Genomic DNA, 12,559 nt, shown 5'->3' with positions numbered 1-12,559 from the left:
CCTATTTTTATGGCAATTGCTGAGGCCTTTGGCCGCCCTTTGTGATTTCCGTGTCTATTAAAGCATGAGCTCTCCAGCGCTGGCCGTCCTGATTTCCGGGGGAGGGATTAGGCTGCGTGTCTGACGAGGGGACGTTCTCTCGTGAGCGCTTCCGGTACACAGAGGAAGCTATGGTCTTAGCCCGGAAGCAATTCATCCATAAATTCTGCGGACAGCAAGATACGGACGCCGCTCCAGACTCCGGTCCCCAGAGACCCAAGCTGCTCTGCTAACGTGGCCGTGGAATTTTAGTGGCCGCCTCTAAACGGTTACATTTTTCTGGATGTATGGTCATCCGGGTGACTTCACCCACTTCCGGGGGAGGGAGTTGTAGCCCGACGGGCCAAGGCCTGCCGTTATGTCGCATCATTGGTTGGGGAGCCGGATCGGTTAGGTTGTCAACCAATGAGCGGTAACGTACGGGCGGCCCCTCGCCTGCTGCGCCGTGATTGGCTCCGGCCGAGATGGGGCGAGGCTCGGCTCCCGGAAGTGCCTCGCGCTGTGGCCTATGGGTAGGCGGCCGCGACGGCGCCTGCGTGTTGGGCTGCTGCCTGCGGGAAGATGGTGCTCATCAAGGAATTGTGAGTGGCCTGGAGTGGGGGGGCGGTCTATTCCGGGGGGGGGAGCCGTCTGGCGCTGTTTCCTCGCGCAGGGGTCCCGGCGGGCCCTTCGGAGCTCGTCGGGTCTCCCCCGCCCGGCTAGCGGCGCCCCTCCCTCGGCTGACGAGCCCGCTCTGTTCCCCTTTGCAGCCGCGTGGCCTTGCCGTGCTCGGTGCAGGAGGTAGGTGTTGCCCCCCCCCCCCGGCCGCTCCCGCTCCTGCTCCTGGGGAGGAAATCGAGGCAGGGTTGTTGGGGGGGGCGGAAGGGATGAGCCTGGCGTCCGGCTGGGGAAGAAGCTCCGGCCGGGGCTCTCTGCTTTTCAGCCGGGGAGGGGGGAGGGGGGTCCCAATCCTGCCGCGGTCTCCTGTCAGTACCAGGTCGGACAGCTGTACTCCGTGGCCGAAGCCAGCAAGAATGAGACGGGAGGCGGAGAAGGCATCCAGGTCTTGACCAACGAGCCTTACGAGAAGGACGGGGAAAAGGGCCAGTACACGCACAAGATCTACCACCTGAAGAGGTAGGGGGCGGCTTGGGGCCCCTCCTGAAGCCTCCCCGGCTTCAAGCTGTTGTGCCTGGAGATGTTCCCTGCCTGTATTCTTCCCCGTGCCTCCACTGCGCTGGGCCTCTCAGCACCATCCATTAACATCGCAGCCCTGCAAAATCGTGCCTCTTTTTATAGGAAACTGTGGGGCGGGGGGGGGGAGCGACCTATTACTGGAAGAGCCACGGCTGTATTTCTGGGGAGTGTCAGGGTTAGGGAGCCTGGGACAGGCTGAGAAGGCAGCGTATACTTTCAAAAAGGAGCAAGTAATGATTGCGGAAATACATACGTAGCCCCTTTGTGCTGAGCTCACGCAAAGCTGTGGGAGGAATGTGTTTATGAAGAGATTGCTAAAATGGGAGTAAAAACTGTTGATCTTATTTTTTGGCAAAAATAAACCTATGACTCTGCTTCCTCATAGCAAAGTGCCTGGCTTTGTGCGGATGTTTGCTCCGGAAGGTTCCCTAGTATTTCATGAAAAAGCCTGGAATGCATATCCTTACTGTAGAACAGGTGAGTGTGCTCTTCCCTTTTTCTCAGAAGGATGCTCTCAAGAGGGCTGAGTTAAATGCTCAGGTAAAGCCAGAGAAGACTCTATTATCTAAAACCATCTGCAATTGCAAATTTAGTTGCTGCTCGCTAGAGGGAAATGCTGATTAAACAGAACATTAAGGCTTATATTGACTCATCATTGGTAGGTGTGAGAGCAGGCAACTGATTGCCACTGGCCTGTAAGAAAGGGATGATGGACATTGTAGTCTGAAGCCTAGTGGTTAGGAGGGATTGGTGCATGTTTGTTGTGCTGAGATTAGATGATGATAAACATTGTTATGATTTTGCTAGCCATTTCTTTGTTCACTTTCAATTGGGGCTCTGTGGCCACCCTGTTCCACTTGGCATTTAATCTGGATAATATAGAGAGCATAATGAAGTTACGTAGCTGTCCTGTTACAGTGCAGTCACTTCTCTTTGTCTCCATCTCTTTCTCCTTCCATAACATCCTGGGGAACAGTCGTTACGGTGAGTATTTTCTCTTCTTATGCTTGTCATTGTGGCTTAGCAAAAATTTACAGGCCTTTGGGTTTCAGTGTTAAGGATGCTCTCTCGAAGTGAAAAAGTCTGCAGGCTGGTGGGGAGCTGGGTGGGGCTGGCCTGCAAAGGGAATGACACCATCTCCTCTCAGAGCGATTCTTGAGCTTTACAACACAGGACCTTTGGGGAAGGAAGTTGAACCAGTCTTCATTCTCATCTTCTGCAAACCACACCCCCTACTTGCATGTTGGACTTAGATACTGGCAATGAGGGTCACTTCCAGCAGAGAAGATTGTGCTGGAATTTGCATATTCTGGTGCTGTATTTCAGGCTGCATGTTCTATGCACATTGTGGGAGCCTTTTAGCAGATCTGTGGCCTCCACTACTCAACACGTCCCTCGCACTAGTCCTATCCTATCCTGCCTCCCACTGAACTTTCCAAGAAATGCTTGGGGGGGGGCTCTCTGTGCAATGAACATCGCCAGTTTTTGTCCAGTTCCCCCACTCTACGTCTACCTTTGTCTTGAGATGCATTTCCATTTGTTTTTGTTTCCGTAGAATGAATACATGAAAGAGGATTTTTTTATCAAAATTGAGACTTGGCATAAACCTGACTTGGGCACGTCGGACAATGTAAGCTGGCCGTAAGCAGTTTGTTTCTGGGTCTGGGAAATGGAGGGCTCTCTGCTTAGATTTGTGTGGCTCCCACCGCCACTCAGGAGGATCGGCAGCTTCCTGCTTGGTCTGGAGATTGACATTGCTTCAGTGCTGGGACTGAGTTTTTCTTCTGCCTCCAGACTGTGGCGGGTGTTTTAAAACATTGGCGTACTTTCTGATCAGAGTGATTTGAGCAGTTTAAGAAAATGCAAGGGTAGCAATGGATATGGGTAAAACAACGTAAAAGCACAATTAAATGTCCAAATTCAAAATACCTAAGCTGGATTGTAGAAGGTGGGTGTTCTTATTTTAAGACTTGCGTTCATTATTGCAGCTCACTTTAAGAATGTGGCCCGTATATTGCTCTTCGAAACCTCCCCTTTGGCTTTCCTTGTAGATTGGCAGAGCCTGGATTTAACTTTCCTGGCTGCCTTGCCAAAGTCTGTGGAAAGGCCTCCCTGCTGCTAGGCATGCCTTGCAAGCAGGTATTCGCCCCGTGCAAAGGGGAAGAGGGGGTTGGCCCTGTGATCAGTGGGGCTTTCTCTTCCTGCAGGTCCATGACTTGGATCCCAATACATGGAAAAACGTGGAAGTTATTCATATCGATATAGCAGACAGAAACCAAGTGGAGCCTGGAGTAAGTTGAATTCACATCTCTCCTGCAGCTTGATGCTGCGGGTTGGGTTTATTCCTGTTCCCGCATATAAACGCTACTTCAAAAGAGGGAAGTTAAGAGCTTCTTCAATGGTGGGTTGAAAGAAGCCAGTCAAGCTGCTTAGCCATCAGTATCTCTGTAGCCCAGGTAGGCTGCTCTGGGATCGACAGCCGCTGGTCCTTTTCCTGCCTGCCAGGCTGAAGCAGTAATGGGGATTTCAGCTTCCAACTAAATGAAGTGCCTCCTGGTAGCTGGGGGTGAAAGCGGTTTCCCAAAATCTTGGAGGCAGTAACCAAAGCTTAGAAATTCCTCACTTAGTGCATCAACTCCCTGAGATGTCTTTGTTTTATATAGATATAAATATATAAATTTTGTTAATTTTTTTAAAAGATAAAAGCTAATACAAACTATTATAAGAAAACAAAGAGAAAACCAAAAATGCAAGTTAAGAAAAAAGAAAGAAAAATAGAAAAAGATACAAAGAAGCATCTTCCAATCCTCTTTAGAGCAGTTCTAAACACACATAACTTTACCTCTTTCTGTGGTTACAATATAATTCTTTTTTTCTATAATTCCGTCTAATCATCAAAATTATAAATTATCATTTTTTTCTGTTTCACACAAAAAGTTTATAAAGGGTTTGCAGTCAGCAATAAATATAGGTATCTTTTATCTGACCAAAAGAAGTCAATTTAGCCATCTCAAGTTGTATCTTCCCCATCTACCTCCGTTCCTTCTTTGTACATAACGATAATCTCGCTACAGTTATGTATAAATACAAAATTCCATTACATTTTTTTCAACCATCCATCAATCCCAAAAGAAAAACCTCTGGTATCTGTCAGTCTGCCTATGTCTGTCTATCTGTCTATCTATCATCTGTCTTCAGTAACCACCCAACATCTGATTGTGGGTGACTCACAATTCTAAAATTATGGGAAGTTTAAAAAACATAAAAGCAATAAAAGTATCCCCAAAACAAATAAGTATAAACCGTAGCTGTGATGATTAATCAACTAATAGTAATGCCAAGTAATGGGACCCTTAACACTTTGTGAGCCCCAAGCCCCCCCCACCCCCACCCCCCGGGTACATAGCCAAGTTTTCAAAGCTTTGCGAAAAGCCAGCAGGGGTGGAGCCATTCTGATCTCCGAGGGGAGAATATTCCATAAGGCCGGGGCTACAACAGAAAAAGGCTAGTTCCCATCATTTGGCACTCCTTGGCTGACAGGAAGTGCAGCATGTCCAATTGGAGGGATAGAAGCACTTGGAAAAAACAGGTCCTTCAGGTAGCCTGGTCCCAAGTCATGTAGGACTTTAAAGATGGCAACCAGCACTTTGAATTGCACCCAGAAACAGCTCATGGAGTAGCGGTGTTAACGTGATGTGTAGCCGGCACCATTTATTACCCATTTTGCACCAGTTGAAGTTTCTGAATGCTCTTCCAGGGCAGGAGTGGAGAGAGAGAGAGAGAGCTGGGTGTCATCTGCATATATCTCACCCCAAACTGACAGTTCCCCTCACCCTGTGGCTTCATAGATGTTAAATAGGAGATCAGAGGATATAATAGAACAATAACTTTGTCACTTTGAATGTACACTAATCGGTATACATTAAAATGAAGTTTTGTTGCATACAGCTCTCAAAGGGTCACCACCCCCCAATATACACTACATAAATATGACAAAAATAAATACAGAATTATGCATTTACCCACATATATGACACAGAGAGACAACACAGTCTAGTTGTGGAGAGAACTGGCCCGCAGAATTGTCAAGAGTCGGACATGACTGAATGGATAGCATCATCTAGTTCTCTTTCCAACTCTCTGTCTATAATTTCTGCCTTACTCTAAAAATTTTTGCTTTGTCATTAATTTGTTTATGCACTTATCTGGACATCTCTTTTCCAGCTCAGTAGGTGTTACATGCCTATAGTTGTCATATTGAGATAAAAGGACAACACAGTCACAGCTCATGGACTGAGCCCAGTGTCAAGAAATTGCTTCTTTTCTCTCTAGCTAAATTCTAACTACATGTCTCCCTTTTGAATGCTAGAAAGCTATTTTTTACTTTGACAAGAGCCTTTTTAAGGTTAATTTTACTGTCTGTAGCCGTCTTTATCTTTCCACGGTAATTCAGTTCTGAGCTGAAAAGGAAGGATGGTTTCTGTACAGGGAGGCATAAGCGGAGTGGCAGTTCCCTCTCCTGGCCTCTTTTCCCTGTCTCAGTCAGTCCTGAGTTGCTTGCCTTTCGCAGATTTTATCTCTGTGGTTCAAGTTCTGGTGCTCTTTGAAAAGACACTTCCTGCCTCTGTAGCCCCTCAAGGGTTTCTTTCTGGGGGAGGACAAGACTCGGCTGCTCTCAGGTGTGTGCCTCTGGCAGCAGAAGCTTGGCTGAGAAGCAGGCGATAGATAATCTTGTGAGTGCAGGGAAGGACTGCCCCCCCCCCCCGACTGCAGGCCCTCGTGCAACGCAAGCCCTCAGCCTGAGGGAACGCTGGCCAAACAGCCCAGCCACTCTTTTCGATTCTAAACACTGATCAATAAACAGCCTGGCTCCAAACTCTGCCTGCTCTTGGAATCCCTAATGAAACCCAGATGCCAGCCCTGGGTTTTCCCAAATGTATACAAATGCTTGAGCCGACAGCTGCCACTATCCTAAGGTAGAAATTTAGGCCTGGCCTCTCCTAATCAGCTCCAGAGGTTTTGTCTAAGCAGTTTTGCATGATTTGTTTACAAAAGTCACTTCCCAGGAAAGGAAGAATTGTTAAACTGTGAGCAAACGAGACACATAATTAACTTCAGAAAGAGATGCAGCTTGAGAAGTAATTTGAAAGAAAATAAGCAGAGTGAAAGCAAACAAAATTGAAATCAGCTTTGTAGTTTTTTCTCTGCTTCAGATTGAAAGCAGTGTGAATTGCCTCTGGCTTTCCTTCACCTCCACAAATGTTGGGTGGGTCATAGCCCAGCAGTCCTGTGGTCTCCCAGCAGCATTTCAATAACTTGCATCCTCTTTCTGTCAGTTGCTTTAGACTAAGTTGCAAATATAGAACCATTATAAGCCCTTCCAGGGAACAAACCTTTTTGACCCAGTGGGATTTAACTTTTGAGCTCAGTCTGCATGAAATGACACACCAAGAGGGCCGCAGAAAGGAGCCGGGGGCAGGCAGCAAGAGGAGAACGTGGCCTTCAGGGCAGTAAGTCTCTTTCCCTCTCCTCCCAATTTTTCTTGGGGCTTCATATACGCAGTGCAGGTAGCTTCTCTTTTCCAAACTTCTCCAGTTCTCTCTTCCCAGCCTTACTTTGGAGTTTCTTTGAATCTGCAGGACTACAAAGCTGATGAAGACCCAGCATTGTTCCAGTCGGTCAAGACCAAAAGAGGCCCTTTGGGGACTGACTGGAAGGTAATACAAGCCAAGAAAGGCAACTTGGAAGGGGCTTTGAGAGGCTGCCAGGTCTACGTCAATAAAAGTGGAGAAATGTCAGGGCGGGCTTATGCTGTGGCCAGCCTGAGCTTGGGCACTTTCCCCTTGCCCTACAGGCACCCTTCAGGATAGTGGAATCTCTTGGAAGTTAAATGGAGCTGTGGGCTAAGCTGTTCCTTGGTTATGGGTTGTTAAGACCCCAACAAGAGGGATTCAGATACACATGGCCTTGGGTTCAAGAGATAACCTGTGGCCATTACGATTTCCATCCGAGCTAGCAGCCGTTTTCTGTTCCCAGTTTCCCGAACTGACTGGGAAGATGTGTGTGAGAAACCGCTTCCTCTTCGGTCCCCCATTGACTAGTTTAATCAGAGGACTGACCTTTCTTGGTGCAGCTTATTGGTCAAAGAATGTATCTGCCCCCTCTTCCTGGGCAGTTCTTGACCGCTGTCAAAGCTTGTTTTAAGAGGCAACTATTCATTTGTTCCTCTCTGAGCAGAACGAACGGAAAAGAATCAGGAAGCACGGGGAGGCTTCAGGGAAAAAGAAGAAGGGCCTCTCCTCCCCCCCCCCCATCACAGCATCCTCCGTTCGAGGAGGGGAGCATTGCCCATCACAGTCTCTGCCCTGGTCCTGGACCAGTTTCTCACCCTTTCTTCTGGGCATTTGGACCCTGTGGCTGGCACCGGGCACCTTTTAACGACAGAGCGAGAAGCAAGAAAGGCTTCTGGCTTCCCCTTTGGCTGTGACTTTCAGGCCTCTTGAGAAGAGGCAGGTGGGAGTGGAAGGTGCTTAAATGCCCATTTTTTATCGACTTCTCCAAACAGAAGGAGTTGGCAGCTGCTGAAGATTGTCCCAAGATGTGTGCTTACAAGCTGGTGACCATCAAGTTTAAGTGGTGGGGATTGCAGAATAAAATTGAGAATTTCATTCAGAAGGTACACAGCTGGGAAGGATTGTCCCTTTCTGGGGAAAAGGGGCTAGTCCACCTGGCTTCCAAGTGGGGCTGAGAGGCTGCTGTCTTGGGCCAGGCCACCTCCTAGCTCAGCATGGTTCCCCCCCTTCCTTCCTTCCTTCCTTCCTTCAGAGGTAGCTGAGCCTCTGTGCCGGACTAGGGCCAACAGATGATTTTTCTTTTTTTTAAAGCAAGAAAAGAGGATATTCACCAACTTCCATCGGCAGCTTTTCTGCTGGATTGATCGGTGGATTGACCTGACGATGGAAGACATCCGGCAAATGGAGGATGAAACCCAAAGAGAGCTGGAGGCGGTAAGGATGTTCAAGCCTGTGCGGCAGGGTGGCCGCTTCCCAGATGTGGCCGGAAGCTTGTTGGGAGGGAGCAGAGGTCCATTGGCACACCACAGTGGCCTGGAGACCAGGAGGGGAAAGTGGGGCACCGTCCTTCAGAAAACCCCTTGAGAATTACAGAAAAAGGACCACTTCCCCAAGTCCACTGCTCTGCCCTCCCTCCTCCCCCAAGTTTTTTTTTGGGGGGGGGGGAGGAGTGGGATCCTTAGAGTGAGAGACCTTGATGTTCTCCAGGACATTTCTTAGCTCTTGCTTCTCCTAAGAAAGTGACTTTCCTCAAGGGTACTTAAACAAACCAAAGATTGACCAGTATGTCTGCCAGAGTAGTTTTTGAGATAAATTTGCTTTGTATATATGAATACTCTCCATGAAAACGTGTGCTGTCTTTTCTCTAGGATGTGGTGCTGTTTCCTGGTGATGTGTGCATGCATTTGTTTTGAATGTTTCTGAATACTAACTAACTCCATCAGAAATCTCTCCTGAAAGGGAGGATCAAAAACAGCTTGTCTCCCAAAGAGAACAAGGGGCTTAGTCTGAGGCCCCCTCCCTTCCTAAGATCCCTCGAGCCGTTCCTCAGGTCAGGATCTCCGGCCAAAAGTGCTTTCAAAAGGAAGCTTTTCGCCTAGAGGGTCATTAGCCTCCCCTCGGACTATGGGTCAGGCCAGGTCAGCTGCTGCTACCCTTCTCGCCAGGGGCAGAGCAGCTCCAGGGGTTTCAAGGTCTTCACTGGCCTGAGCAGGTCCTGTAAGGACTCAATTTTTTTTTTTTTTTGGTGCTTATTTGTAGTCCGCCTTTATTATTTTCACAAATAACCCAAGGCAGTGAACATATCCAGCCCATCTTCCTCTTTTTCCCACAACAGCCCTGTGAGCTGCTCTGGGCTGAGAGGGAGAGACCAGCCCAAAGTCACCCTGCTGGCTTTCACGGCTAAGGCCACGAAACAGGGACTCCTGGCTAAGGACATGCTAATAATCAAGGGAGGAGAAACTTGCAGGGAGCATAAACCCTTCCTGGCCTCCCTGCCTGCCAGCCCCACACAAATGCTTGTCCTCTCCCTCCCCCCCTCCCCCCCCCCGGTGCATCAGATGGCGGATGCGTCCCTCGTAAGAGCCAGAGACGGGACTGAGCAGCCCTTCCACAGAGCTCTCTCTCTGCCTCGGAAGACTCCGTCCCACAGCACCGAACGCCCAGAACGGGCTGCTGCCTTTCCCGTCACCTGTGGAGTCTCCCTTCTCCTTCCCTCCCTTCCGGGGTAGTCCAGCGGAAGCCGATCAGTTAGCCTGCTTCACAAGCTAGAGGACCGAACGGGGCTTCAGACCCTCGGTCGGTCGGTCGGTCGGTCGGTCATCCCAGCCCCTTCCTACTAACTCCTGCTGGTGAACTGCCTGGCAGCTGACAGTTTTATTTTGCACCTAGATGCGTAAGAAGGGTTGTGTCCGAGGAACATTGGCTGCCAGCGCCTAGAGGAAACCCTCGGTAGGGTCAGAGGCAAATAACCCCACTGTGTAAGTGACTCTGGCCTCTTCTGGTGAAGAAATGCAGGGTTTTGGCAATGTCCGTACCGTCTCATTCTGGTCCTGTCTTTCATTGTGGGGTAGCATCCCCCTCCTCAAAGCAGAGATCTCAGTGTTGCCGAGGACCCTCTCACAACTTGTCCCTTTCCAACATCCAACCGCTTGAGGTTTGGATTCAGGATAAAAGGCTCCTGAGCAGCCAGTGGGTCTCCCTGTCCCACACAACAGAGCAGCCTTTGGCAGCCTGGTGGTTTCACTGGGGAAAAAGGCTGATTAGTTCTTGCGGGTTTCATTTTTTCCTTCTTTGTCACGTGTGTCAGAACACATCGTTGTAGTCTAGATGGCTTTTCCCAGGCTGGCCCCGGCAGAAGTTCAAGGACAGCCTCTTCCTAAATACGTAAGCACCTGCAAAGCCCCATATTTTGCCCTCTCCTCTTCCTTCTCCTCCCCCCTCCCCCCCCCCAAAAAAATCCCTCCAGGCTCTGCCATTTTCAGTGTTGTTGTTTGCAGTCTCAATTTACTCCTCTCTGCTCAAATTGCTAACCGGGTCACTATCACAATATTCCTTTCAGTAGGTCATTGCTGGTGATGGTTGCGTTGCTTCAGGCAAAGGCTATGCCAGGAGAAATAGGCAGAATAATCTCTAATCCTTTCATTTAATCCTGTTTTATTTGAGAGCCGCAACTGTGAGTGACTGATCTTTCTCCTTTCTCCCAGTTGCGCAATCAAGGAGAAGTGAGAGGAACGAGTGCCGCGAACGATGAGTGAAGGAAAACATCATGTGCATGTGGTGTCACAATCCACCCTTGGGGTGTGAGTGGGTGCACAGTTCTTTACACATTTGTGCATGCATGCACACAGAAACATGTACACATACACACTGGGTGCATACTTGTCCTGAGCTGCTGCTCCGAGATCTCCCCAAGAGGCCCTGCCTTTGTGCTGTATATCCAAAGCTAATTAAACCCACCTAGTGTCAATTACCGGGAAGAAGAGAATGAATTGTGTCAGTTGGAACATTTCCAAACTAAAGATGCTGGACCAACTTACTTTATCTTATCTTTTATAATATAGATGAGAGATTCTCCTTGCTAGGACTTAGTTTGTCTCTGTTTAGAGTTAGATGTGCATCAGCAATTAATTTTCCAATTTGTGTGGTTCATTCGCAATTTGGCATAGACATTCTGAATGTATTTATAGATATTTATTTCTGAATTATCACTTTCTTGAAATCAGATCATTTCTAGTAGTAAGGATCAATTTCTTGCTACTGAGGTGTGTTTTTTTTTTTACAAAAAAACATTTTCACCCATTTGCTGCGAAGAGATCTATTTTATTGGAGTTTTGTATATAAAGAGTCGAAGGTTTCTTCATTAAAATTGGCAAAGTAAAAGGGAACACAAAGGGGATTATGGATCTTTGTTTTTTAGAACTGTTCATGGACTCAAACCAGTCTGGAGGAATAATGTTCCAGGACAGCCTTAGTGCTGTTTTCAGAACACTCCTCGGTCTTCCACTATTTCATCCAAGAAACTGCATATAAGCTCTGTTTTGCATCAACTGTAGGAAAAAATAACATTTTCCCAGTACCCTTTGGAAACTGATATCCTGACTTGCAAAACCTTCCACAGATTTCTTAAAAGAAGAGAGGATCCCAGTAGCAACTTATTCCAGGCCTAATTAAGTGGGAGGGCTCTCAGTTTGGCTTGCCCTACAGGAGTTCATGCCCACAGATTGACGGGGCTCCAAGGGCCAATGCAAGGACTGTTCATCCGTCCATTTTCGGGAAGTGAGGCTCGTGTGTGTCTGAAGTTGGCGGTTCAGCCTCTAACTCTGGCCACACAGGAAGGCTTGCACGTTACCCCACTGGAGAATTGGCATTGTAAATACATAATATTTTTAAGAGGTTGATAATTTGGGCTGCTGCTAATTCAAGGGCTTGCTGTGTTTAGTGCAGGAATCTGCTCCCGTCAGTACCAAGGAGAGCATCCAGTGCCAGGCCCTGCAAGACTCGGGTCTGTGCCTAGTTTGGGGCAGGATTAGATGTGAAAATTGAGAGGAAATTTTATAGTGAATGTAAAATGATTACTTCTGCAGTTTCTAGCTTAACTGCGTCAAGACAATTTAAATAAATTTGCTTATAAAATATCCACAACTCTTGCATTTGGATTCAGTTCAAGTGGGAAGGGGGGTATTACGCACTGAGGCAAAGCTGTGGGTCAGGAACACAGAAGAGATAGAAAATTGGGCTTTTTTCCTAGATGGCTATAACTCCTGCATTTCCACAAGGAAGCAATTCATGGATTCCGAGGTTCGGCCCCTCCCTCCATCCCCAATAGCGAAGGGAACATTGCAAGCCCTGGAAGATTTTTTTCTCTCTCTCTTCTAAAGTCTTACATGGTAGTTTTATTCTGCCATTCACCTAATATTTTTGAAAGTTTGTTTTTAAAAGTTGTCTCATTCTTAGCCTTGATGTTCAGATTTCTGTTGCAGTGTAAAGGTTTCTCTCATCTGCTTGCTTGAGCCTGGAAGACGAGGGGAACTTTCTGACAGAATTTGTGTCTGGAGGGAACCGTCCTTGGAGACCAGGGCAGGCACAGCTGCATCCCAAGACTCCTGCATTCCCACGATGCAAGGATATTGTCCTCTCTGATGAAAAGCCCCCCCCCCCCAATTGCAACATTTGGCAAAGTATAGATTGTGAAACTATACTGCTCACAAAAATAAAGGGAACGCAAACCCCTTCAGTTCCATGGTAAAATGTTCCCTTTTTTTTTTTGAGCA

The 12,559-nt window shown here is 47.9% G+C and overlaps 1 protein-coding gene across 1 annotated transcript; it reads left to right on the top strand.

Moving 5' to 3' along the window:
• The first annotated feature begins 555 nt into the window (after window positions 1-555).
• Window positions 556-11,908, top strand: PITPNB (phosphatidylinositol transfer protein beta). Its single transcript, XM_015815755.2, has 11 exons — window positions 556-620; window positions 789-819; window positions 1,010-1,155; window positions 1,601-1,692; window positions 2,192-2,199; window positions 2,771-2,845; window positions 3,423-3,506; window positions 6,855-6,932; window positions 7,781-7,891; window positions 8,100-8,222; window positions 10,493-11,908. The coding sequence occupies exons 1-11, from the start codon at window positions 601-603 to the stop codon at window positions 10,541-10,543; spliced, it is 819 nt and encodes a 272-aa protein (XP_015671241.1). The 5' UTR covers window positions 556-600; the 3' UTR covers window positions 10,544-11,908.
• The last annotated feature ends 651 nt before the right edge of the window (window positions 11,909-12,559 follow it).

This window comes from Protobothrops mucrosquamatus, unplaced genomic scaffold, assembly GCF_001527695.2.
Source record: "Protobothrops mucrosquamatus isolate PMUCROS unplaced genomic scaffold, P.Mucros_1.0 scaffold374, whole genome shotgun sequence".
NCBI classification, from domain to species: domain Eukaryota; kingdom Metazoa; phylum Chordata; class Lepidosauria; order Squamata; family Viperidae; genus Protobothrops; species Protobothrops mucrosquamatus.
This window is presented reverse-complemented; position numbering and strand designations above follow the sequence as displayed.